Source organism: Myotis lucifugus, unplaced genomic scaffold, assembly GCF_000147115.1.
Source record: "Myotis lucifugus unplaced genomic scaffold, Myoluc2.0 scaffold_196, whole genome shotgun sequence".
NCBI lineage: Eukaryota > Metazoa > Chordata > Mammalia > Chiroptera > Vespertilionidae > Myotis > Myotis lucifugus.
The window spans coordinates 968,685-988,054 of record NW_005871244.1 but is presented as its reverse complement, the minus strand read 5'-3'; the positions used below and the strand labels follow the sequence as shown (position 1 = coordinate 988,054).

Below are 19,370 nucleotides of genomic sequence, written 5' to 3'. Positions count from 1 at the left end.
ACCTTGATTACTAAAAAGGAGGCCTCTGTGTGCCATGCCCTGTGCATCCCCTTTCGCATCACTCCATTCATGGTCCCAACAACACTGTCGAGTTGGGGTAACTCCACCTGACAGCTGAGAAAACAATGCAAGTCACTTGCTCAAGGACACAGCAAGTCAGCAAAGCTGGGGTTTGAACCCATCCTGCCAGAGGCACTTGGTACCTAGTGCTCTTGCCACAGCAGCAGAGCCCTCTAAGGGAGGAGGCGTGATCTGAGGCCCCTGGATGTGGACAGATGGACACTGCCCCTCAGAGTGGGCCTGCCTGGGAAAGAAGCTGGTATGGGGTGGGACTTCACACTTGTCCCCATCTGCACTCTTCCCTTCCCCCTCCCCCACCACGTGACATTCAAAACCAGGAGGATGGTGCTCTGGTCCCAGAAGTCTTGGTTACAGTTGGCTTTAACCCATGCCCCCCCCCCCCAGCAGCTTTGGGGGTCTGGCGATCTAGAGAAATGCCCCCCACCAGTCCTCCATCCACACCTTCTCCAGCCTTGGGGGGCAGGGAGGGGACACAGCGCTGCATCATTCCCCGTGGCACTCCTCGCTAAGGCCATTAACAGACGCCTCCCCATCGATCGCATCTGCTAAGTGCTGCTGATTCAGACGGGTGGGGGTGGGGTCCCCTAGGGGCAGGGGGGTAGGAGCTGGGCAGGGAGAGGGGGAGTCCAGGAAGGAGGTGGGGAGAACTGGCAAAGCTCCCTACCACCCCCATTTTCCAGATGACGCGACTGAGGCCCAACCAGCTTTATAGGAGGCGGAGTCTCCCCAGGGTCCCTCTCAGGCGGTCCTAGGGGAGGGGGCTCTGGGAGCCACGAGGCCCCTCCCTGCCTCGCCATCTCCCGGCAAGCTCAGAGGGGCGGGGAGAGAGAGCCAGAGGAGGAGGAGAACTCGGGCAGCTCTGCAGAGGGGGGCAGGAGCTCCGGTGTTTGGTACCCCCAGCCCCTCCGCTGTTGCCGTTTGCTGCAGTGGGGACACAGGTGAGGTCGGCCCTGTGGGTAGTGGGAGGGGGCCACTAACAGCGCTGCCCTTGCCCTTCCCTGGTCCAGCTCCCACGCCCTAGCCCATCCTGGGACAGTCCCCCTGGGTCCTGCTGGACCTCGTCCTTGCAGAGCCTCCTTCCAGGGACCCAGCCCCCTCCCCTGTCTGTGCTGCCTTCTCTCCCAGGCCTGGCTGTGGCTGCTTCTCCTCCTCCTGCAGCCGCTGCTGCTACTGCTGCTGCCCAGCGCACACCACCAGCCCCTCGGGGTGTGGTTTCCCCAGACCAGCCCCCAATAGTGGGACGCAGCCTTATCTTGGCTTCCCTCATCAGCCTCCTGTAAGGCCCAGCAGCCCCTCTTCCTGGAGACACACCCAACTCCCTTTCAACATCCCACTCCAATTTCCAACCCATTTTGGGGAGAACCCCCTTTTCTTCTTAGTCTTTTTCAATCCTCTGGGTCTGTGTCCAACTTCCTTCCAATTGAGCCCAGCCCCTTGGGGTTCCCCGGGTCCCTTTCCTCTCCCTGGAACTCCTGAGAGTGGAGCAGGCTTTCTCAGTCCCCCAAGATACCCCTCTCCCCCAGACACGCCTCAGCCTCTGAAAAATAACCTTGCCCTTTCTCTACCCCGTTAGACACCTCACTCCCTTCTCCAGCCCCACTAGGAGCCCCACCTCTCCTTCCTTCCCCAAACTCCTGTAGAATGTAGACACCCCCCTCAGGCTATTCTTGGCAGCTCTAGGCACTCCCAAGACACCTCTCAGCCTCTTTACAACCTCCTGGCTCTATAGACATCCCTCAGGTGCACCAACCCCTTTCCTAGATCCAAGAAGGGATTTCAACCCCCTTATCTTTTCCCAGAAGTCTTCAGGGTGTGGACCACCCTCCTCACCTTTCTCACCACCACCCCCTAGCCTAGAACTCCCCTCCAGACCCTGATCTCAGCCTCTTCAAACACTTCTGGTCCTATTTCTACCCTCCAGAATGCCCCAATCCCCTCTCCAATGCAGCTAAAGAGGTCTAGCCCCTTCTTCCATCAGAACTGAGTGTAGACAGCTCCCGTGTTTCTTGCCCCCACTAGATACCCTCAGATATCTCAGGCACACGCTGACCCCTCTAGAATCATCTCAGTCTCTAAACGCTCCCTCAGATCCTTCTCTGTCCCTCCAGACGCCCCTTCTCTGCTCCTTTCTATGTCCCCTAGCCCCTTCTCAGTCCCTCAAGACATCTGTCTGGTCCCTCCCAGGCCCTCTAAATGCCCTCCAAGCCCCTGCCCCTGTCTCTAGTTCCTCCTCCAGTTTCCTCTTGGCCTCTCTAGACATCCCCAGTTTCCTTGTGTGAGTGGCCCCGGGCCCCTCCAAGCCCCCACCATCCTGGAGACAGCCACATTCTCCTAAAGGCCAGCCCCCCAAGTCTCCTAGGGCCTGGGGCGCGCGGCAGGATGGCGGCAGGCGTGGCCACGTGGCTGCCCTTTGCGCGGGCGGCTGCGGTGGGCTGGCTGCCCCTGGCCCAGCAGCCCCTGCCCCCGGCACCAGGGGTGAAGGCCTCTCGAGGGGATGAGGTTCTGGTGGTGAACGTGAGCGGACGGCGCTTTGAGACCTGGAAGAACACGCTGGACCGCTACCCGGACACCCTGCTGGGCAGTTCGGAGAAGGAGTTCTTCTACGATGCTGACTCGGGCGAGTACTTCTTCGATCGCGATCCGGACATGTTCCGGCACGTGCTCAACTTCTACCGCACCGGCCGCCTGCACTGCCCGCGGCAGGAGTGCATCCAGGCCTTCGATGAAGAGCTGGCCTTCTACGGCCTGGTGCCTGAGCTCGTTGGCGACTGCTGCCTGGAGGAGTACCGGGACCGTAAGAAGGAGAACGCCGAGCGCCTGGCGGAGGATGAGGAGGCCGAGCAGGCCGCCGAAGGGCCAGCCTTGCGGGCCGGCAGCTCCCTGCGCCAGAGGCTCTGGCGGGCCTTCGAGAACCCGCACACTAGCACCGCGGCCCTCGTGTTCTACTACGTGACCGGCTTCTTCATCGCCGTGTCAGTCATCGCCAACGTTGTCGAGACCATCCCGTGCCGAGGCCCCACGCTGCTGTCCCCCCCCAGGGAGCATTCGTGTGGGGAACGCTTCCCGACGGCCTTTTTCTGCATGGACACGGCCTGCGTGCTCATTTTCACGGGTGAATACCTCCTGCGGCTCTTTGCTGCCCCCAGCCGCTGCCGCTTCCTACGGAGTGTAATGAGCCTCATAGACGTGGTGGCCATCCTGCCCTATTACATCGGCCTTTTCGTGCCCAAGAATGAGGATGTGTCCGGCGCCTTTGTCACCCTTCGCGTGTTCCGGGTGTTCCGCATCTTCAAGTTTTCCCGGCACTCACAGGGCTTGCGAATTCTGGGCTACACACTCAAGAGCTGTGCTTCTGAGCTGGGCTTCCTCCTCTTTTCCCTCACCATGGCCATCATCATCTTCGCCACTGTCATGTTTTATGCCGAGAAGGGCACAAAGAAGACTAACTTTACTAGCATCCCCGCAGCCTTCTGGTATACCATTGTCACCATGACCACACTTGGGTGAGTGCAGACCCTGTGTTGGGAGCTGCCCGATCAGTCAGTTACACTCACCTTTTCTGTAAAAGAAGGTTAGGTAAATGATCTGTTTGAGCTTCAGTTTGCTCATCTGTAGAAACTGAGGGAGTTGGACTAATCTTCAAATCCCACCCAGCTTTGACAATGACTTGGGTTCAAGGATTGTCTTAGCTGTACTCTTTCTGTTGACCTTGTGTTCTCTGGGCCTGTTTCCCCTCTGTAACATGAGAAAATGATCCTTTTTGAGAGGCTTTATGGACATCGTGGTTGTGAAAGTTTCTGGTACAGGGATAAATAGGTATTGGTTTTGTATCACCCCCTTTTCCATCTTGAGAACCCACAAACTCCCAAACCTCTACAAGCATAGTGTGGGACACTACCTCTGTGGCTCTCCAGAATAAGATATTTTCAGCATCATTTTTTTTACTGACAATCCTTGAAAGAAAATAGTTGGGCTAAAAACATCAAATGGAAACACGAAACTCATGTTCTTGAAGACACTGTCTAGGGCAGAGACTGTGAGCCTGTCCTAATTTCTGTCACCGGGATTAGGTATATACAATATCATTGAAGGGATGGATTGAGCTTGCTCAGGGATTTAATAGAGGTATAGAAAAGTTGATTTGAGGTTTCTAAAGTGTAGAAATTAATTCTGGTTGGAGGTTCAGGATTAGGTCGACAAACAAATACTGAGCCTTGAAAATGGATTGGAACTGAGTATTTTGATGCCTTTTACCCTGTTTAGTCTTTTTGTTTTTTTTTACCCTATTTAGTCTTCACAACAACCCTGGGTGGGTGGGCAGCTGCCCACGTCTCCTAGTTGAGGATACAGTCTGAGTTGACACATCATAGAGCCAGAAATGCCCAAGTTGGAAAGACTTGTAAATAAGTCAAAATAAAAAAATAAACAAATGAGTCAAAATAAATAAGGAAGAGCCATGAGGGGTGGGGCACAGCTTGAGCAAAGGCTTAGAGACTTAAAACTGCAGAGGCTGCACTTTTGTGGAGGGAGTCTGATTGGTCCTGTGGTTAGGACTAAAGGATGCTGTGTGATCTTGAGCAAGTCAGTTATGGAACCTCCCTGACTTTGGTTTGCACTCCCTCTGTGAGACAAGGTGGTAAGATTGGCTCTGCTCCATCTCCATGGGTAGGGGATGGCACGGAGAAACATGTGAGGACAGTTTTGGGGTTTCCCTGGGGGAACAGGAAGGGGTCCTACCTAGAGAAGGTAAGACAGATTTAAGCAAAACCACCAGAGCATTGCTGCAGGGATCCAGAGCCCTTTAGCTGGCTGGTAGTGGTGGAACTCCCTCTCCATGAGGCCATGTTTACTGCCTGTAACTTCCTCCTTCTCCCCCATGCTGGGTATTAATAGATTTCCAGCTGATTCAGATGCCTGCACAGCTAGCATGGGGGCAGCAGATGGTAGGGGCTGAGGCCCCATTCTCATTTGACCCCCACTGGTGGCCAGAAAGGTCATCCCTCACATTTTGCAGAGCAAGAAACTGAGGCTCAGAGAGTTAGAGTGCCTGGCCAAGGTCACAGAATGAGTTGGAATGAATGGGATGCAGTGGGGGACTGAGGGGTAGGTGGGAACTTTTCTTGACCTTGACTTACCTCCTCTGGCCCCAGATATGGAGACATGGTGCCCAGCACCATTGCTGGCAAGATTTTCGGATCCATCTGCTCACTCAGTGGTGTCCTGGTCATCGCTCTGCCTGTGCCAGTCATTGTTTCTAACTTCAGCCGCATCTACCACCAGAACCAGCGCGCTGATAAGCGCCGAGCACAGCAGGTAGATGCACCTTCCAACTCCTATTCCCCCCACCCCAAGCCAGTCAATCACCTCTTGTGTTTACCCACCTGACTCTTTCCCTCCTCTCTGTAGAAGGTGCGCTTAGCAAGGATCCGGTTGGCAAAGAGTGGCACCACCAACGCCTTCCTGCAGTACAAGCAGAACAGGGGCCTCGAGGTGAGTAGGTCCCAGATTGGGGTTGGTCATGAGCAGTGATGGGAGGAGGAAGGTGCTGACCTCATTTGTCTGCTCCATCCACTCCAGGACAGCGGCAGTGGGGAGGAACAGGCCCTGTGTGTCAGGAACCGTTCTGCTTTTGAGAAACAACATCACCACTTGCTGCACTGTCTAGAGAAGACAACGGTGAGGCCTAAGGAGAAGTGGCATGGCAGAATGAAGGGGATCTCTCTGCCACCAAGCCAGCTCCCCCCTGTGGACTTGGAGGCTCACTACTAATTGTGGAAATCACCCGGGGCTTCCTAGAAGAGGCCTGATAGCTCTATCAAGCTGAGCCTTGAAGGGTGGGCAAGGGAAGGAAAGAGGGAGCAACTTCCAGAAAGGAGGGAAGGGCATAAGCAAAGGCCTGGTGGTGGCGGCAGCTCCTATGTGGTGCCTTGTGACCGTGCCTCCCTTCTTCCCACAGTGCCATGAGTTCACAGATGAGCTAACCTTCAACGAGGCCCTGGGTGCTGTCTCGCTGGGTGGCCGCACCAGCCGCAGCACCTCTGTGTCCTCTCAGCCAGTGGGGCCTGGCAGCCTGCTATCCTCTTGCTGCCCCCGCAGGGCCAAGCGCCGTGCCATCCGCCTTGCCAACTCCACTGCCTCGGTCAGCCGTGGAAGCATGCAGGAGCTGGACACTCTGGCGGGGCTGCGGAGGAGCCCTGTCCCTCAGAGGTAAGAAACCCCCACCCCCTGGCCATCCCTGAGGAAGCTCAGAGCTTAGACCAGAGGGTCTGAGATTTCATGACTTCAGGCCTAGCAAGTCAATCTCAAACCCAAACTCCTCCATGCTGGGAACTTGGGCTTATCTTGTCTGGAACTCCTTGTTCTTCATTCATTCTCTTGTCATTTATTGAGCACCTACTATATGCCAGGCAGAGCTTTAGGCACTTTGGAGTTCACTTTAGGCAGAAATCCCTGACCTTCTGGAACTTATATTCTAGTGGGATGTGACCGTTAATAAACAAATACACAGATGATGCAGTGTGTTAAATGCCAAGGAGAAAAATAAATCAGGAATGGGGGACAGAGAGAGTAGAACAGGGTATGACGTAGTTTTAACCGTGTGGTTAGGAAAAGCTTTGCTGAGGTGATATCTGAGCCAAGACCTGAAGGAGGTGAAGGGGTGAGTCATGTGATATCTAGAGGAAGAGCTTTTCAGGCAGAGAAAACAGCCTGTGCAAAGACCCCCGAGGCAGGACTAGGTCTGTGTCTCTAATAAGGAACCAGAAAGCTACTGTGAGTAGAGTGGAGTGAGGGAGGGAGGGAGTGGTGGGAGGTAAAATCAGAAAGGAACAGGGACCAGATTATGTAGCTCTCTTACTGTACACTATTGTGAAGACTTAGGATTGTAAGGAGTCTATCATAATAGATGTTTTGTGTCTGTGTGCCCATTGTGTTCCAGGCACTATTCCAGTGATGGCGAACCTACGATACGCGTGTCAGAGGTGACCCGCGAACTCATTTTTTTGGTTGATTTTTCTTTGTTAAATGGCATTTAAATATATAAAATAAATATCAAAAATATACATCTTTGTTTTACTATGGTTGCAAATATCAAAAAATTTCTATATGTGACACGGCACCAGAGTTAAGTTAGGGTTTTCCAAAATGCTGACACGCTGAGCTCAAAAGGTTCACCATCACTGCACTATTCTGAGCACTTTGTATCATTTATTATCTCAATTAATGTTCACAAGAACCCTGTGAGGTAGGAATACAATAGGTTCTTGAATAAAATCATTTTGTTCAATGTCGTTTTATTTTCTTGTCTTTGTTCTTTATAAATTACCATTTACATTCAGTATTATTTGTATTAGTTTCAGGTATACAGCATAGTGGTTAGACAATCATACTTTATAAAATGTTCCCACCAATATTTCCAGTACCCACCTGGCCCCATACATAGTTATTAGAATATTATTGACTATATTCCCTATGCTGTACTTTCATCCCCATGACTACTTTGTAACTACCAATCTGTACTTCTCAATCCCTTCACCTTTCTTCACCTAGTCCCCCAGCTCCCCTGCCCTCTGGCAACCACCAGTCTGTTCTCTGTATCTCTGAGTCTGTTTCAGTTTTGTTTGTTCATGTATATTATTCTTTAGATTCCACATATAAGTGAAATCATATGGTATTTGTCTTTTTTGTTGTTGTTGTTAATACTCATCTGAGGATATTTTTCCATTGATTTTTAGAGAGTGGAAGGGAGGGGGAGAGACAGAGAAAGAAACATTGATGTGAGAGAGACATCGATTGGTTGCCTCCCCCATGTGCCCTGACCAGGGCCGGGGATGGAGCCTGCAACCTAGGTATGTGCCCTTGACCAGAATCAAACCTGGGACCCTTCAGTCCATGGGCTGACACTCTATTCACTGAGCAAAACCGGCTAGGGCTGGTATTTGTCTTTCTCTGTTTGATTTATTTTACTTAGCATAATTCCCTCTAGGTCCATCCATGCTGTCACAGATGGTAAGATTTCATCCTTTTTTAATGACTGAGTAATATTCCCAGTACCATTTTGTTATAACATTGGTGAAATGACTAGAAACTTAACCCTTGTTTTTATTAATTAGCCTGTGGTAAAATTTGGTGTACATCATTTCACTTAAAGTTACAGAACTTGCCCTAGCCAGCTTGGCTCAGTGGATAGAGCGTCAGCCTGCGGACTGAAGGGTCCCGGGTTCGATTCCGGCCAAGGGCACATGCCTGGGTTGCGGGCTCGTTCCCCAGTAGGGGGTGTGCAGGAGGCAGCCAATCAATGATTCCCTCTCATCATTGATGTTTCTATCTCTCTCTCCTTCTCCCTTCCTCTCTGAAATCAATAAAGAAATATATTTTTTAAAAAAGTTACAGAACTTATTAACGATGTTAAGTGAGGACTTACTGTATTATTATTCACATGAGAGAAAAGAGAGGTTTACAGTAGTAAAATTGGGATCAGGATTCGAACCCAGGACTGCCTAACTTCAGAGCCCTCACAGTGATTGGGGGTGCAGGAGAACCATTTAGCACAGTGCCAGGGATCCAGTAGATGCTCAATAAATGTCATGATTGCTGTAGCAAGTATTAAGATGACTTTTTAAGAACCTTCTGTCTTCCCACCCTTATCCACAGCCGCTCAAGCCTCAATGCCAAGCTCCACGACAACCTTGACCTGAACTGTGACAGCCGGGACTTTGTGGCTGCCATCATCAGTATCCCTACCCCTCCTGCCAACACCCCAGATGAGAGCCAACCTTCCTCCCCTGGTGGTGGTGGCGGTGGCGGGGCCAGCAGCACCCTCAGGAACTCTAGCCTGGGTACCCCTTGCCTCCTCCCTGAGACTGTGAAGATCTCTTCCCTGTGAGGGTTAGGCCCAACCATCCAGAGGGCCCTCTTGATTCTTGGGGACTCCTTTCCAAAGCCATATTTTTGGGGAGACAGACAGGGGCAGGCCTGGGGAAACCCTTCTGCCCCCCACCCCTATTGAAAACTATGCAATGGAGTTGCATGGAATGGCCTACCTTGTGGGGAATGTAGCCAGGGAATGGGACACCTCCCCCACCCCAGACAGATTTCCTGGTGGGAGCTGAATTGCTAGGCTTCCTCAGGCCCCAGCACACTGGGACCAGACCCTCCCCTCAGCTGGCCTCCTGCATGCTCCTCCCCTTGGGTCCTCAGGCTCCCACCTGACATCTGAGCTCTAGCCTGAGAAGAGGTGAGACTTCCTCTTCTCTCTGTCAGGGGGCTGTGGAGGTTTGGGGATTCCGGGAAGAGAACCATTACCTCTTATCTGGCCTCCAAGAGAGGTCCCCACCCTCCACCAGGCCCAACAACACCTAAATTCCAAAGCTTGGAATGCAACCACAGGCTTCATGGGCTGTGGCCTCAGCAGTGACCTTCTACCCCCAGGCCTTGCCTCGGGGGTCAGGCTGCCTCTCCCAACACACATGGATAGCACAAACACTACCCCCCTTCTCTGGCTGCTGGAAATGGGTCCTTGCAACTCCATCCTCTGCTGGGCCCCCAGCAAACTCTAGCAATAGCAGCTGCTGCTGTGACATTATGCAAAGCCTCTGCCCAGTTTGCTGCATTTACATCTGCCCTAATCAGAGGGGCCACCTCTAACACTCCTCCTTCTCTCCCCTCTGGTTTGCTTCTTTCCTGGGTTGGGCCGGAGTCTGGACTGGCTGAGATAAGCACCTGGCAACCAACAGGGGTTGGGCTGGGTTTGGAGATCATGAGCTGATTCCTTGTGCTTGGGCAGGAGTCCAGAAGCGCCAGGGGCTGAGGCCTGGGTTGTTCTTGAACTCTGGGAGTTGTAGAAGGCAGGAGGAACTTCTCTCCTCCTCCCCACAACACCTTTTCACATATTCCTCTCTCTTCTCCCTCTTGGGTCACCTTCCGGAACTCTGTGTTTGCTCTCAGGCTGATTATCTGGCATCATCTCAGGTTCCCTGTCCCCGTGGAGCTGGTGGCTGACAAAGATGTAGTTTTCATCAGTCAATAAAACCTGAGAGGAGAGATGAGAATGACCATCTCCTGGCTCAGTGGCTTTGGGGGCTGGGGAGGGCTTGGGGAGTTAAAAGTACTCTAATTTAAATTCCTTTCAACTAGTAGAAGGGCTAGTGTGGGTGAAGGTATGGGAGGTAGATGGTTGGTGATGTGTTCTGGAAGATGAGGATCTAGGAGAAATGAAAAAGCGGGGCTTGAAGAGTTGACTCTCTAGCCAGTGAGGCAGGCTAGGAGGTCCTGAGACATGCCTCCTTGGACATCATCTGCTCCAGCTTCCTCACTCCCAGATGAGGAAACTGAGACCCAGAGCAGCACATGCTTGGTTTGGGGGAGACTTAAACCCTGGTTTCCTGACAGAAAACGGTTCTGAATTGAACCCTGATGGAAAGCATCTCTCAGTGTGGCAAATCCCCCTTCCTACATTTTCTCTTCTGGACTACTAGGTAGATTAGGCTAGTGTGTGACCGAGCTCTGTGGAGAGAAGACAGACCCTGGATTCAGGTCAACCTGAATTCCAATCCCTGGGAAAGAGAATGACTTACCTTTTCTTACCCCAGGCTGCTAATCTGTGAAACAGAGAGAATCATTTCTTTTGTTCACCAAATATTTATTAACTGGGTATCATGTGCTAGCCCTAGGGGTACAGAGATGGACAAAGTAGACATCATTTCTATTCTACAGAAGTGAACATGGAAGGCAACTAAGCAATTACAATATAGTGCAGGGGAACTAAGATCGATGGATTACAGAAGCATGTAGAGAATCTAACCTGGCCAGCACAGGAAGAATGAGGGGCAGTTAGCCAGGTGAAAGACAAAAGGGTAAAAATGTTTCAGGCAGAAGGAACAGCATGTGCAAAGGCCTGGAGGTTAGAGAGCGAGCTTGGGGCCTTTGGGGAACTCAAATTAGTTGATAGAGCTGGGAAAGAGAGTGTGAGGCTATGATGAGGGTGAGAATGTAGAGGTAAGCCAGATCACAAAAGGCCTTTGAAGCTGGGATACAGATTTTGGACTTCATCCTAAGGATAATGGGGACCTCTAAAGGCTTGCAAACAGAAAGTCATCATGAGGTTTGTGCTTCAGAATGATCATTCTGGTTGTGGAGAGTGGATTCTAGAGAAACACTCCTGGAGGGAGGAAGAGCAGTGAGGAGGAGGCTTTTGTAGTGGTCAACACAACTGGCCCAGTAAACATGAGTCCTCTCCCATTAAGTGGTGCCCTGGCCAGGTAATGGCAGTAATAGTTGGACAGTCAAAATTTTTGAGAGGTAGAATTGGCAGGGCTTGGGATTGACAGGCATCTGGGAGTTGAGGAAGAGGCAAGGCTGACTCCTAGGTTTCTGGTTTGGGCAAAGGCTGGAGGTGCCATACACTGTCAAAGGTAACATCAAAGCTGTTAGCACATAGTTTCAGGCACATAGTAAGTACTTGGTGATGATTAGCTACACTTTCATAAGTTCAGTTTTAGATGTGTGGTGCTAGACAAATATCCAGTAGGGAGTGGGATATGTGGGTCATAAAAAGACTCAATGTGATAATGTGCATAGGCATTAAGAGTAGTGCCCTGAACACAATAGGCCCAGTAAACTTGAATCCTCTTCCATTAAGTCTCATGAAAAGAAAACACAATAGTACATTTATTACTGACACCCTTCAGGGAAGACTTCAACTAGGGTTGGCATCTGAAGGAAGTTTAGATGGCACTCAGAAGAGCTTTTTGATGGTCTCTCTTTCAGTCAATCTACTGTATTAGTTGGCTCCTAAGACACAACAAGCCCCCACCTCTCACAACAGCTTCTTGGTTTATGAGCTCAATGGAACCCCACAACTACTCCCTGAGGTAGTCTGAGCAGGCATTATCATTCCCATTTTACAGATAGGTAAATTTGAGACACAATGACTTGCTCAGGGTCCTACAGTTGGTAATGGGCCATCCATGTCTGGAACTGAGGTCTTCCTGACTCCAAAGCCTGGGATCCTTTCCTGTGCACCATCATGCTAATTTATTGAGCACTTACTATGTGTCGGAACACTATCAGACCCTTTATGAGTCTGACCCTTAAATTAGAATCATCATTGCCCTTTTATAGAGAAGCAGAAATTGAGCTTGGGTGGATGTTAAATGACTTGCCAGAGATCACACAGACAAGAGAAGAGCTAGATTAGCTTGTAACTCTCCAGCTGCTCAGTAGCAGAGATTTTACCAACCCCATTGTGAGACGCTGGCTAGTGACAGAGATGGATACATAAAGTTAGGCTCAAACCAGGTAAATTCAGTTTCAGAAACAAATAAATAAAAGGCGGCTACGCGGCGCCTGCGCACTAGCCACAGGGGCGGGGAGGTCAACGCGGGGGCGACAGTGTGGTCGGGCCAAAGAGGGCGTGTCTGCTTCCCAAACACCGACATTCCCCACGGTGCATGTCTGTCCCTTGGTTGGCTCGCCGGCCCCGAGTGACGGCGCCTCTTAACCAATCACCGCAGTTCTCAGCCCTTTACACAGTGAAGCGCCGCCCTCCTGTCCACGGGTGTGGATTTACAGGTGGGTGGGACCGGAACTGACGCTACAAGGGATTGCTAAGCTCTGGGAGTGTTGATATTTTCCTGTCAGTCCAACTGACAGCGGCCAAGTTGGAAGCCTGGAAGGGAAGCGCTTTTGAAATTGTCGTGCGCGGGGCTGGTCAAGGTGTCCTGCCTGTCGCTGTACCGCCGCCTGCGAGTCAAAGCCTCAGGGAAAGAAGTCAAGAGCAGGACGGCGCGGACAGAAGAAAGGCCAAGAACCGGGGCGCCGACTTTGAGTGAAATCTGAGACGGAGGGCACGGGAGGGCGATCGCTCACCTCTGATTGGCCCTTGGGCGTCAGCGAGGACCCACGCAGCCACTTCGATAGGTTGGTGCCCGCGATTGTTGTGGCGGCGGCGAGGATTTTGCCCACGTACTTCCGAGCCAGAGGCGGGGCTGTGCTCTGGCGCGCTTGCGCGGCGCCCCTGGACCCCACCCGGTAGTTCAAGAACCTGCGAGGGGGCGGGGCGAAGAGGTGCTTGTTTTGGTTCTGTCTCCCTGGAACGGGAAGGCCGGAAAGAGCGTAACAATCAACTTGCCGAACTCCGAGAGTCCGAGAGTCGGCGACGACACTCGTCGCGCTGCCTTCACCTTCGACTTCACATCCGGGTTCTTCCGTCGCGTGACCTGCGCGTCGCCTACGGCTCTCGAACCGGTGCCTCAATCTCTTTATCCAGGCCCGCCGATCCCGTGGTGCTCCGCGCACCACTTTAGCCCCTCATCCGGGTTCTGTCCCGGCGTGCCGCGCGCCGGGTTTGCTGGGGGGGTACTCGGCGGTGCCGCCATGACTATTCTCCCTAAAAAGAAGCCGCCGCCTCCCGACGCCGACCCCACCAACGAGTCGCCGCCGCCCGGGCCGCTGCCCCCGGCGCCGCGCCGCGGCGGGGGTGTGGGCGTGGGCGGTGGCGGCTCGGGCGTGGGCAGCAGCGACCGCGACCGTGAGGCGGGTGTCGTGGGGGCCCGTCAGCGGGCCTCACCGCCGCCCCAGGGCCAGCTGCAGGGGCCACCGGGGGCACTTCACCGCTGGGCGCTGGCCGTGCCGCCTGGCGCCGTGCCGGGTCCCCGGCCCCAGCAGGGCTCTCCTCCTCCGTGTGGGGGCCCGGGCGGTCCTGGCGGCGTTCCGGGCGATGCTCACGGTGCAGCGGCAGCAGGTGTAGGCGCGGCTGGCGTGGTGGTGGGCGTGGGCGGCTCGGTGGGCGTGGGCAACTGCTGCTCCGGGCCCGGCCACAGCAAGCGGCGGCGTCAAGCCCCCGGGGTTGGGACGGTTGGCGGGGCCAGTCCGGAGCGTGAGGACGTCGGCGCAGGTTACAACAGTGAGGATGAGTATGAAGCGGCTGCAGCGCGCATCGAGGCCATGGACCCTGCCACTGTTGAGCAGGTAGGGGCTGGGAATGACAGGTGAGCGGGTAGGGTGGATGGTATGCCCAGGCTGAGTAGGGACCCAGGGGACTTGCACGTCACCTCCCTGAGCCTGTCATTGTTTTTCTCTGGTGGTAGGGGCATGAGACACCATGTTTACCTGCCCCTTTTCCCCAAGGTCTTGAGGTTAGAGGCCCGAGATAAGACGAAGGACTTAAAGATGGTGTTTGTGGTCTCTTTTGGGTCCTGGGACCTCATTTTGTAAGGCCAGTAGGTGGGAACTCCCCAGGAGACAGAGGCAGGATGAAATGCCTCCCGGGAGGGGAGTCTCATGACTCTCCAAGGGACCTTGGTCTGTGTTTGGTGGCGTGAGATTTGTTTTTCACTGAGACACAAGTAAGGTTGACACCTCAGATGTTTGAGTGATCCCAAGATATCTAAACCCTTTCAGGGATGTGAGACATTCTGTATAGGACAACCCCCCCTTTCCTTCTCAGGGGGACACAGCACAGGACCCTTAGCAGTGGGGTCTGACATTTCTTCAGGGGTCCTAAGACTGCCTTCAATGGCCTGAGACTTTTCTAAAATCAAGGCCCTGAGACACACATATGCATCCCCTTTAGTGTGAGGAATCTTCTGAGCTTTTCTCCAGGGATATGACTTTTCTTGGGGAGATAAGATTCCCTTCCCCTTGGGGACAAGAGCCAAAACCAATAGCCAGGGACCAGAAACTCTGCTGGGGTACAGGAGACTCGTTCTCTTAATTGACAAGGGTCTGTGCTTCCTCTCAGTATCTGAGACCTCCTTGGGCACAAGAGTCTGAATCTCTCTCCAGGAGATAAAACTTCTTTTAAGTGATAGACCTTTGGCCCCTCTCCCCCACCCCCACCAGGCCTGAGGCTTTCTTCAAGAAAATGAGACTCACTGTTTTGGATACTGGAGCCTAAGATTCCCCCTGCTTAAGGAGTCAGGCTTTCAGAGACTGGGTGTGAGGCCTCTTCAGATATCACCCCTCAGAGATCCCAGGCAAAGTGAATTCTTTAGGGGACCTTTCTTCTCAGGGCCTGGTATCTGAGTGATTTTCTTGGGGGGCCTGAGATGCCACCACCCCCGTCCACACACAGAGAGGTCTATGGGCTTCTTCTACCCAGTTAGGAAGGACGTAATAGCCCCCTCCCCCCTGTAATAGAGATCTAAGTACCCCCCCTCCCCCTAGTGTCAGGGATGTTAAGATTTCTGCCTTGGGAACTCAATCCTGAGATCTAGGCAGTGTGGAGTCCCAGAGATGGAGTCTGAGGCCTTCCCACAGACCTAAGCCTGCCTTCAGGGGCCTGAGACCCACTGTGCTAAGGACACTTGAGCTTTCTCTCAAGGGCAAGAGGCCCTTACCCCAGTGACTGCTTTGTCTCTACAGATGAGATCTGAGCTCAGGCATAGAACCTACCACCAGAATTAATTCCTGAGATCCTTCCCTTGGGGGCATAGGTACAGCGTTCCTGGGGAATATGGTCCTGAGTCTCCCATCCCTGCACAAGAATTTGAACTTGTCCGCACGTACATGAGACACCTCCCCCGCCTTAGGACCTGAGACCTGGGCCTACCCTGATAGTATTGACTGTTACCTCACTTCAGACAGCACACATAAACCTGAGTCATAGCGGCCTTTTAGGGGCATGAGATTTCCTGTCTGTGAACTAAGTCCTAAGAACTGCCCTCTCCCCTTGGGGACATAGGTGTGGTGGGATTCTGAGGAAAAGAATCTGAGCCTCCTCCCAGGGACCTAAGCTTCCCCTTAGGGACAAGAGCTCCTTCACTTCAGGGAGTGGTCTAGGCCCTACCCTGCCATGGGTGTGAAGCCTCCTACAACCAGGCAATCTTATCACCAGGGAGAAGGACATGAGGTCCTCCCAGTGTGGCCTAAGGCTTTCCTCACTGCACAGAAGTACCTAGGTGCTCTTAGCTTCAGGCCAGGAAGGTCTCCTTACTTTCTCTCAGAAGGATGTCAGTTACTGGGGACAGGGGACTGAGGCCTCCCCTCAAGGACTAGCAGATACTCAGAGACTCAGGCTGACCCAGCTCTGCTTGCTTCTCATTTCCAGGATCAGGGAAATATTCTGAGCTTCCTGAATTGCTTTCAACAAGCTTTTTTTCTTCCCAGCGACGGGAAAGAGGTCTGGGACATCCCCACTCCAGGGAAATTCTCCACCCATATCCCTGTCCCCCTTGGCTCAAATAAATCTTTCTGTACTTCGCAGGGGCCTGGGCCTTGTCTTGAGTCCCCTTCCTTGTTGCCTTTCCACCCATTACTACTCCAAGCAGGATCAATTATCTCTGGATCCACTGAGTCAGGACCAAGAGTTGTTTCTTCTCTCCCTGGTTTGGGGTCAAGCCTGCCTTTCTTCCTTCACAGGGAGAGAGACATCCCTGGTCCCAGGGACAGAGAGGAAGAATGTCACATGTTGCCATGGTGACTAGAATGACACCTCCTTACACCCCCTTTGCATCTCGTAGGCTGGGAGTTCCTCCGTTATACTTGTCCCCATAAGAACTTGGGAGTAAAGCTCTGTGGTTGCAGGATATCTTCCCTTCCCAGCTAGAGGAAAAGCTTCCTCTCCTCGCACGTCTTGGGTTAAAAGGAGGAAGATGCTTCTCCCTGCCACACCTGGTCCAAGTTGGGACCCTCCGGGGACGTAAGAGGGGGACTGTCTTCCTGCTACCCCAGTCTTGGTCCTGAACTGTCACTGGGGCATTTGTATCCTGGAGGCCAATTAGAGCCCTAGGAAAGGGGAGTTGTGGAGAGGGAGCCCACATGGTGAATCTGGTCCTTGTTCTGGCTACTCAGACTTCCTGTTTGTCCCGATGCTGTGACTGTACCTCTGTTGCCTTTAGGAACCCCTTTGGCAACTTAGGCTCAGGGGTTTCCTTTCCCAGGCATGGCCGCCTTACTGAGAGTCTACCGCAGGGGTCCTCAAACTACAGCCCGCGGGCCACATGCAAATACAAATATTGTATTTGTTCCCGTTTTGTTTGTTTACTTCAAAATAAGATATGTGCAGTGTGCATAGGAATTTGTTCATAGTTTTTTTTTAAACTATAGTCCGGCCCTCCAACGGTCTAAGGGACAGTGAACTGGCCCCCTGTTTAAAAAGTTTGAGGACCCCTGGTCTACTGTATGAAAAGAATGGCTTCAGAGCATCCTCAGCTTGAGGACCCCACAGAGCATTCTGAGAATGGGGCATGCACACCAAGGTGGTGGGAGAGGCTGGGGCTGGCAGGATAGGCAGGGTGCCTGGGTTCCCATTCAGGCTCTGCTGGGGCTTTGCTGGGTGACCAGCAAAGCCCCTGCTCTGTGGGCCTCTTTCCCTATTGGTCAGGTAAGGAGCTGGTGGGTGTCATTTAGGTTTGGGATTTTAGAGAGCTCACACCAAAGCCCTCTGGACTTGGAGGTGACAGAAAATGGTGGGTGTCTTTTGAGAAAGAACTGGGTTTCTCCCTGTCTCTCCCCTGCCCCTGTGTTTCTTCCTCGTCATCCAAGGTTGGTGGGCAGGACAAGCAGCCTATTTGGTGTGAGGCTCAGGGTTTGTTTTTTTGGTCACCTGTGCTGTGGTGAATAAACTCGGGGTTGCCTGTTAGGGGGCCTATTGGATGGTGTGGAGGTAAGGCTGTGTGTGGAAAGAATTGGGCCTTTTGAACTGGGCAGGCCCAGGGTCGTCTGCATAGCTATTTGATAGCTTTGGGCAAACTCTCAGCTGCCTTTTTTTTTTTTTTTTGCAAAAGTCCACCCATGCCCAGTGATTGAGTGTGTGAGTACCTGGCTGACCCACCTCAGACCTTGGCTGATGCTTCTCTTGCAGTTTCCCCAGGATCTTGCACTTGGGTTCTTCCTAGGAGCCTTTGTAACCTGCCGACTCCTCTAGTGGGGAGGCAGAGTATAGCAGAAAGTGGTCCCTGTTTGGTGGTCTGGGTTTGAGTCCTGTATCTTTGGGCAGTTCTCTTTCTTGGGGTCTCAGTTTCTCTATCCATAAAATAGGTAGTGGTGAGGAGAGAGATTGGACTCAGTGTTCTGAAGCTAGTCGTAATGTCTTCTTTAATTCCCTGTTCCCTACTCCCCCAACCCATTGCGAAAAGAAAGTTTTGAGTGGAGCCTCTTAGTGTTTGGTGGGGGTATGCTGCAAAGTTTCATGTAGTGTTGCACTTCCTTCTCCCTGGCCTATAGGTTCTTAGGTCGTTGTTGTTGTTGTTAATTTTTACAGCTTTATTGAGACATAATTCACATACCATGCAATTCATCAATTGAAAGTGGTTTTTAGTGTACTCACAGAGTTGTGCATCCATAAGTAGGATCAATCAAGTTTAGAACAGTTTCATCACCTCAAAACGAAGCTCTTGGTCATCATCATCATCTCCCAGTCCCCTCCCCTGCTCCCAGCCCCTAGCAACCATTAATCTATTTTTTTGTAAATATGTTTTTATTGATTTTTAGAGAGAGAGGAAGGGAGAGACAGATAGAAACATCCATAAGAAACATCTACATTAGCTGCCTCCTGCACGCCCCCTGCTGGGGATGGAGCCCCAACCAGGGCATGTGCCCTGACTGGGAATCGAACTAGTGCACCTCCCCTCCAGGTGCATAGGTTGACGCTCAATCACTGACCACAACGGCCTGGCAACCACTAATCTACTTTTTGTGTTGATTGATTTGTCTCTTCTGGACGGTTCATAGAAATGGAATCATATAATATGCAGTCCTTTGTGACTGCTTCTTTCACTTAGTATAGGCTCACCTGTGTTGTAGCATGGAACAGTACTTCATTTCTTTTTGTTGCATAATGATAGAATCTTCATTTTTTAAATCCCTTTCCCTGCCCCTGGCGTTAGGTTTTAGGGCCTTGCTCTTTCCTATCCCTGGAGAGCTTGTGTTGGTCCTTAGAGAGCAGTGCATCTGTGTTCCTCGTTCGATGGGTTGCTTGTGTTTTCCACATGGAGCTGAGCCAGTGTTCCTGGGTGTTTTGGTGGAGAGAGGGGTGGTCTTGGCACCAGGCTTGTTGGGGCAGAGCTGTGAAGCCCAGAATACTGAACACCTCTTTGCCATGGGCTCTGGGAAGACAACTGTCCATAAGCAGTCACTGCTGCTAACATCTTCTCCTGCTCCCTGTCCCCTTCAGTGACAGCTCATTTATTGATGAGTAGGGTCAGCAGCTTCCCAGTCTGTGGGGGGGAGTCCAGGCCCCTGCTGCTTTAATTCTAACCCTCCCCCCTGGGAGGTGGGTGCTGCTGGATCCTGCTAGCTGATAGCCATATGACATTGCCTCACAGCTTACAGGAGTGCTACCAGGGGGT

The 19,370-nt window shown here is 52.4% G+C and overlaps 2 protein-coding genes and 1 long non-coding RNA gene across 4 annotated transcripts in view; 2 read left to right on the top strand and 1 right to left on the bottom strand.

Annotated features, from left to right (window-relative positions):
- Positions 1 to 6: 6 nt before the first annotated feature.
- KCND1 (potassium voltage-gated channel subfamily D member 1) lies at positions 7 to 10,130 on the top strand. The gene is made up of 6 exons (XM_006097188.2): positions 7 to 3,584; positions 5,232 to 5,394; positions 5,488 to 5,571; positions 5,659 to 5,757; positions 6,038 to 6,288; positions 8,734 to 10,130. The coding sequence occupies exons 1-6, from the start codon at positions 2,461 to 2,463 to the stop codon at positions 8,963 to 8,965; spliced, it is 1,953 nt and encodes a 650-aa protein (XP_006097250.1). The 5' UTR covers positions 7 to 2,460; the 3' UTR covers positions 8,966 to 10,130.
- Positions 6,135 to 13,058, bottom strand: LOC111827633. The gene is made up of 3 exons (XR_002831271.1): positions 12,949 to 13,058; positions 9,802 to 10,111; positions 6,135 to 6,262 (listed from the first exon to the last, which is right to left on the bottom strand). It is a non-coding gene; the product is annotated as an uncharacterized LOC111827633 (long non-coding RNA).
- The window catches only part of OTUD5 (OTU deubiquitinase 5), a 27,434-nt gene continuing 21,121 nt past the window's right edge, over positions 13,058 to 19,370 (top strand). The window contains exon 1 of one of the 2 annotated variants that reach the window (XM_014463005.2): positions 13,058 to 14,049. In XM_014463005.2, coding sequence (XP_014318491.1) covers positions 13,456 to 14,049 — 594 coding nt within the window. In that variant the 5' untranslated portion in view covers positions 13,058 to 13,455. The remainder of the gene's footprint in view (positions 14,050 to 19,370) is intronic. The other variant, XM_006097187.3, reaches the window with a different exon arrangement.

Bases quoted from the DNA above. Each gene is read 5' to 3' on its own strand.
- KCND1 (XM_006097188.2), top strand. From the start codon at position 2,461: ATGGCGGCAGGCGTGGCCACGTGGCTGCCCTTTGCGCGGGCGGCTGCG. The intron at 5,758-6,037 runs GTGAGGCCTAAG...TTCTTCCCACAG, and splicing joins ACTGTCTAGAGAAGACAACG to TGCCATGAGTTCACAGATGA. The intron at 6,289-8,733 runs GTAAGAAACCCC...CCTTATCCACAG, and splicing joins AGGAGCCCTGTCCCTCAGAG to CCGCTCAAGCCTCAATGCCA.